Source organism: Garra rufa, chromosome 9 (genome assembly GCF_049309525.1).
Source record: "Garra rufa chromosome 9, GarRuf1.0, whole genome shotgun sequence".
NCBI classification, from domain to species: domain Eukaryota; kingdom Metazoa; phylum Chordata; class Actinopteri; order Cypriniformes; family Cyprinidae; genus Garra; species Garra rufa.
The window spans coordinates 2,169,304-2,176,293 of record NC_133369.1 but is presented as its reverse complement, the minus strand read 5'-3'; the positions used below and the strand labels follow the sequence as shown (position 1 = coordinate 2,176,293).

The window sequence follows — 6,990 nt, the reverse complement described above, 5'->3', positions numbered from 1 at the left end:
CACTCCGGCTCCGCTGCGTACCTCCGGACCTCCATCTCCGCCGGGGTCGCCAGAGCCTTGGGTTCCGCCTTGGCCCTCCGGATCCTCTGTGTCGCCCAGGACCATCGACTCTCCGGTTCCGCCTCGGGCTCCACCGGCTCTACCTCCGTCGGTCGGCCCCATGCAGGAGCCAACCCTTCCTCCTCCATGGCTTCTCCCTCCGTCGGCTCCGCCTCATTTCGTGGTTCCAGTACCACTACATGGACCTGGCCCCCCATCCCTCCCCCTGTTCCGCCTCCGCTCCACCACCCTCAAGATGGTTAAGGTGGTTAGAGCGTCTGGAAGCCGCTCCTTGCGGAGGGGCTATGTAACGTATCTGGTCTTCCCTGTCATCATGAACTCTTGCACCACACTTCATGGACTACAATCCCCATAAGCCACTGCACCAATCACTGCACACATCTGTTCCTCATTTCCCACTGATCTGATTGCTGCAAACACCTGTTTCACATTTACTGACTGCATTTAAGCCATTCACACACACAGCCACCTTGCGAAGTCTAATTGTTCCCATGGTCATTATTCTAAGCGTGTTTCTCTGGATTGGATTGCCTGTGTATGACTCTGGACTGTGTACCCCGTTATTGATTCCTGCTGCCTGCCATTGTTGGATTATCTGTGTATGACTCTGGACTGTGTACCCCGTTATTGATTCCTGCTGCCTGCCATTGTGACCAAGGCTTGAGTATTGAACTGTTTCCCGGATTACCTACGTTGTTCCTGTTTTCTGGCGTTTACTCCTGTCTGTTGACTATTCTAATAAAGCCTTGCAAATGGATCCTCACTCTCAGTCTGACTCCTTGTGACAATTATACAACAATTTTATGATTATATATAGATTCTATCTATCAATCTATTTTATACAAGTTTGTGTTTATAGTACATTTATAGACAATTATATTAATGGCAACAAATCCTACTTTTGCAATGTTTATTTATTATTATTATTGCTAATGATAATAAAATAGATTTTAGTTGCTTGTATACAATTTTATGATTATAGTAAATATCTAAATTTTTTAATGGCAAAATTTTTTTTGAAATGTTTTGATTATTAGTATTAACAATTTTATGATATATCAGCAACAATTTTATGCCACAATTCCCACTTTCGTAATGCTTATTAATTAATTAAGAAGAATAATGTAGATTTAAATTGCTTTTATACAATTTTATGATTATAGTGATTTATAGTAACATTATAGTGTATATATATATGCACAGTTCTTTATGCAAAATACAATGTCTCCTGATGTCTCTCAACTTTGAGGTGAACCTGAATCTAGACATATCTTCAAAAGTTTCAGCCAAGTTACTTTAAACCCCTATTAAAGATAAAAATGTATATCATAGCTGTAATCGTAAAAAATATATTTTGATTTGTATGTTCATTTGTAACTTTATCAAATTCAATTAGTAATAGTACAAAGTGTTGAGATTTATATAAACCATATTTTATCAGCTGTACGTGATTTTGCCGTCTCACCACACGAGGGCGGTACAGTCTCTCAGCTCTATGTTTCTAGTCACATGACCATGTTCATCCATTGCAGGCTGCTGTCGTAAAGCTCTCTCATCCCATCAACTCCTTTTCCCAGGCATTAGTCCAGCATTTATATAAAGCACAAGATGTCCAGGACGCCCGTCCCACCACATACGAGAGCAGAAGACATCCTGACAGACATCCGCTCAAACCTGCTAGAGTGCAAAGTATGTTTTGAAAGCTTTTCCCTGCAGAAGCGAGACCAAGCGGCTCGAAATCTTCCCTGCGGCCACGTGCTCTGTCTCAAATGCATCTGTGCCTTGTCCCGCCCCGTCCAGCAGAAATTGGAGTGTCCTTTTTGTAGAAAACTCTGTGACATTGGCAGCACCTCTGAATGCCGTGCTCTGGCGGATCTCCAAGAGCTTCTACTGTGTGAATCCCATCCCAAACCGTCCGCTGGTTTTCACGGATGGACTGAAAACTTGGGTTGGGGGACGTTGCGTCTCCATTCGGCCTTTGGAGGATGGGGGACGATGGTCAACCCAACTGGAATGGCTTTGGACGAAACATCAGGACAGATTGCGGTGGTGCATGACGCTGAAAAACGAGTGATTGTTTTTGATGCGCAAGGAACTCTTTTGAACACCTTTGGAGGGACATCCGACGTCTGTTATCCGTTAGATGTTGCGTTGACCAAAACTGGACATGTTTTGGTCACCGATGCTGGTGAGCAGTCACTCAAAGTCTTTACGTCCAAAGGCCGTCCTCTGGCGACCGTCCACGGTTTTCGACTTCCGTGGGGTGTTGATGTGGACAACCGTGGACGTGTTTTAGTGACCGACGCTCAGATGGGAACTCTAAACCAAGTCCTAATGGACTTCTCTTCTGGTGTAGTTTTAGCTAACACAGTCGTTTTGAAAGAACTGACCCATCCGCGTTCGGTTGCTTCTTGCAGAGCTTCGGGAAACATTGCAATCGTGGAGCGACTCCAAGACAGCTTTATGTTGAGAATCTTCAATAGTGACTTCGTTCCTTTGACGCAAGTGGACAGCTTTAGTTTGAGCTTGAAGAGCACTTTGAGTTTGGTTATATCTGTGGTTGCTTTTGATAGAAATGGAGACGTGATTGTTGGGGACGTCCAGAATGGAATGGTTTGGAGTTTGGGAAAGGTCCAGAAGAGCTTTGAGATGACTCCACTAGTGAGCGGACTGATTCGTCCGGTGGCGTTGGCTGCGATGGCTTTCAATGAGCTTGTTGTCTTGGACGGTGGTGATCATGTGGTCAAATTCTACGTTACGGACGCTGAAGACTTGTATTGTGATAAAAAATGAGAATTGCTGTGTAGGTTACTTTTTAAGTCACATTTTAAATAATCCAATCAGACTACTTTTAGATTACTTTTGAGTGATATGCAAATGTGTTACTTATTACCTTATTAAAATCAGCATTTCTGTGTTGATTTATTTATAAATTGACGTCTGCTACTGACTCCAAATTACATGACAAAAATTGTGGTTAGTAACGTAATCCATTACAGTAGACATCTAGGGTGTTGTAATCAAATTACTTAAATGTGCATTGCTGGGTAGATTACTTGCAAATTGTAGTTAATTACTGATTACAAATGGACAAAAGGTAACCTAATCCATTACATTGAATGTCTAGGGTATTGTAATCAGATTACTTTTTGACTACTTTTAGATTACTTTTGAATCATGAATATGCAAAGGTGCTACTTAATTATTAATTTATTAAAATGGGCATTGCGGGATAGATTTACATATAAATGGTAATCCATTACTGATTCCAAATTACATGAAAAAAATTGTAGTTAGTAACATATTATATTATGTTACATGTATAGGGTTTTGTAATCAGATTACTTTTAGATTACTTTTAAACTGTAATATGCAAATGTTTTAATTTATTATAAACTTATTACAATGACCATTGCTGGTAGATTACTCGCATGCCAAAATTACAAATTGACAAAGTAATTAATCCATTACATTACGTCTAGGATATTGTAATCAGATAACTTTTAGATTACTTTTAAAACATGAATATACAAATGTGTTACTTGTTACCTTAATATCTCAGGAGGACTTTCTTGCATTATGTTTAAATAATAAATACTGTCTGATTATTTTAAAATATTTTACTATTTTAAGAGTGTTTTAGAAGGTACACTGTAAAAAAGATTTCACCAGTTTCAGCTTTAAAACTTAAGTTCAGCAGCTGCCTTAAAATTTTAAGTTAAATCAACTTAAAACTACACATAATTTCAACTCACGACAATAAAGTTAGTTAGCATGACTTGTACTTTTAAGTTGATTTAACTTAAAATGTTAAGGCAGCTGCTGAACTTAAAAACTTAAGTTGAAACAGGTGACAAATTTTTACAGTGTAATATAATCTAATCACAAGTACTTAATTTTTGAATCATTTGGAGTCCTTTTGGAAAATTAAGTGTATGCCAAAACTAGAGTTCACTTGCCAAGTCTATTTTTCTTTTCTAATTTTTATTTATAAATGCAATGATTTGTATGTCAGTCATTCATTGCTGAGGAAATTCAGGCACTGGTTCCCATTTTTTATGGATATATAAACTAACATTTTTTGTTAATTAATACATTTAAGTGCATGTAGCCTTTGATTTCTTCATGCATAACAAACAGTTATTTTTTTGTAATGGAATTCTGCAACTTAAAATAGGTGATAATGCTTGGGAACTACTTAAGTTATGACTTTATGAACTGCTGCATGGAAACATTTAACCAAAGCCATTATAAATAAATACACGCCCAGTGTAGCTGTTATACTGGGCGTATTGCATGCATTAATATGATAAATTCTTAATGTTTAATCCACAGAGATTAAAGCAACCCTAGGGGAATCCCATAATCTGCTCTGCTCCATTTCCCTTGATCGTACCAGACTGCTGTTGTCGTCACAGCATGTTATAAAGCACTTCTTCCTGTAACTCACATCTCAGTGAAAACGACCCGCACTTTCTCTAGAGAAGATTAGATTAATGTGCTTTATTGTCATTACAAAAGCTGTGCATTAGTGGCTCTAAGTGTTTGTGTTTTAGCTGCATACAATGAGAATAGTGCAAAATGAGGTACAAAATAATATATGAAAATATTTCAAGGCACTTAAACTTCAAGGTTTTATTGAATTTGTCTAAAAATATACTCAAAAGTTTGGATTTAAGATTTTTAATGTTTTTAAAAGAAGTCTCTTCTGCTCACCAAGCCTGCATTTATTTGTTCTAAAATACAGCAAAAACAGTACAATTTTGAAATAATTTTACTATTTCAAATAACTGCTTTCTATTTGAATATATTTTAAAATGTAATTTATTCATGTGATTTTAAAGCTGAATTTTTAGCATCATTAATGCTTTGATTTGTTGCTCCAAAAAAAATATTTTTATTATTATTATGTTGAAAACAGCTGAGTAGATTTTTTTCAGGTTGCTTCTTGAACAACAGTTTCTTGAAGGATCATGTGACACTGAAGACTGTAGTAATGATGTTGAAAATGCAGCTTTGATCACAGAAATAAATTACATTTTTAAATATATTCAAATAGAAAGCCGTTGTTTTAAATAGTAAAAATATTTTACAATATTAGTGTTTTTGCTGTATTTTAGATCATATAAATGCAGGCTTGCTGAGCAAAAGAGACTTCTTAAAAAAAACATAAAAATATATAACGTAGAATAGTGAAATTGTATTTGCAAATTAATTACGATTTTTTACAAAAAGAAAATGTTTTTGAGCATACATGTGTTTAAAATATGTGGCATATCTACTCTTTTTTTATTTGCATTTAATATTTACGTATAGTTATACTTCAGCTATCTTCATTTTCTTGAGATTTTGCTTTTGTAATTAGTTTCTTTTAATAAATGTGACTATTCTTATACTGTCAAAACCATATGGCTCAAAGACGAAAAAGGTTTAAGCATAAAAAAAAGTGTAATACTGCTTTAAATTGTTGTTTTCTGTTTCTTCTGTTTAATTTAATTGCATTTTTGTTTTGTTTTTGGCTGAGCAAAAAATAAATATCATACAGAAGAATTTACAGAAGATACCCACTAAAATGTCATTCAGTGTAACAATCTTGTCAGGCATATTAAAAAAAAAAAATCAATTTATGACATATTAAAAGACAAATGAGTTGTCTGTAATTGTACATTTTTAATAATAATAACAATTTACCACTATAAGGTTTTGCCTATTTGTCAGTAAGATTTTTTTACTCATTTAAAACTCAACAAATTTTATATGCTTCCCTATTCTTTTATATATTTTAATATGCACAAGTCAGAATAAGAATGTAATTTGAATTTTACATAAATATTGTTACACTGAATGACAATGTAACATTATTTCAAGCAAATTTTGACATTTTATTCTCCAGAAATGTATTTAAAAACTTAAAAGTAGACGCTTTACTTTCATTGAATGTGCTTTCTATGGACATAAAATCACTTTTGTAAATTTCTTTTGATGTGGACATCTAGTAGCCTACAAATTGATCAATCGTTACCTTTTTAGATTATATTTAAAACTTACTTTTATTAATGCGAGGGACTGGAGGTCAATAGGGTAAATAACTAATAGATATCACCTTACTTACTCAGTTGATTGATTACATTGATAATTGCAGACATTTTTTGTATTACAAGTTTTCTAAGATTTTAACTTCTAACTTTTTAATATGCAAATGATGCATTATTTAATGAAATATGCGCTAATTTGCATACATTTCTAGTACAAAAATCTAAACACTGGATGAAGTCAGTTTCAAAATTATTCTTACGTTTTTTGACACGTTATTCAAAAGTTTTTACAGAGGGAATTTTTGATATCTCCTTTTGTCACAACATAATTTAAAAAAAAAACTTAGAACAGAGAGGAAACACTTTATTATTATTTTTTTTAATTTGGGGAATAAAATGTATAAAATCAAGCAAATCATATATGAACAATTTCCCTCTGTAAAAACCTTCAGGATATAAACAGGAATAAAAATGTAAAGTTTGGTGTGTGTAAGTGCTACTGAAGTGGAGGAGAAAAAAAAACTAGTTTTGAGCCTTTAAAACTGTATTGTAATTGAAATCTATTGACACAAATAGATAAAGTGCTATAAAGGAAACACTTAACAGTGTTTTTGGATGTTTCCACTAGTTTGAAAAAACACTTAGCCTATTGAAAAACCAAAAAGCCCCCAAAAAACTGTTTTTGCCTGCAGTGTCTCCCCTTAATTGATCCAGGCATATTAAGTAATATTTTAGAATAGCATAACAATTTTAATTGACATGTTTCTGCTTGTTTGAATGGAGAAATCAACAAATGCAAGTGCAGATGAAACATTAAGAATCATTTATTCCGCACAAAGCACTAAATAGTAGCAATGATCATAAGTTTATCAATGCAAACACAAGTTAAGGCTAT

At 34.6% G+C, this 6,990-nt stretch overlaps 1 protein-coding gene across 1 annotated transcript; it reads left to right on the top strand.

Annotated features, from left to right (window-relative positions):
• The first annotated feature begins 1,668 nt into the window (after positions 1-1,668).
• On the top strand, positions 1,669-3,582 carry LOC141342464 (E3 ubiquitin-protein ligase NHLRC1-like). The gene has a single exon (XM_073846912.1). The coding sequence runs from the start codon at positions 1,669-1,671 to the stop codon at positions 2,851-2,853; it is 1,185 nt and encodes a 394-aa protein (XP_073703013.1). The 3' UTR covers positions 2,854-3,582.
• Positions 3,583-6,990: the final 3,408 nt, after the last annotated feature.

Excerpts from the sequence above, each read along its gene's own strand:
- LOC141342464 (XM_073846912.1), top strand. The coding sequence starts at position 1,669 with ATGTCCAGGACGCCCGTCCCACCACATACGAGAGCAGAAGACATCCTG.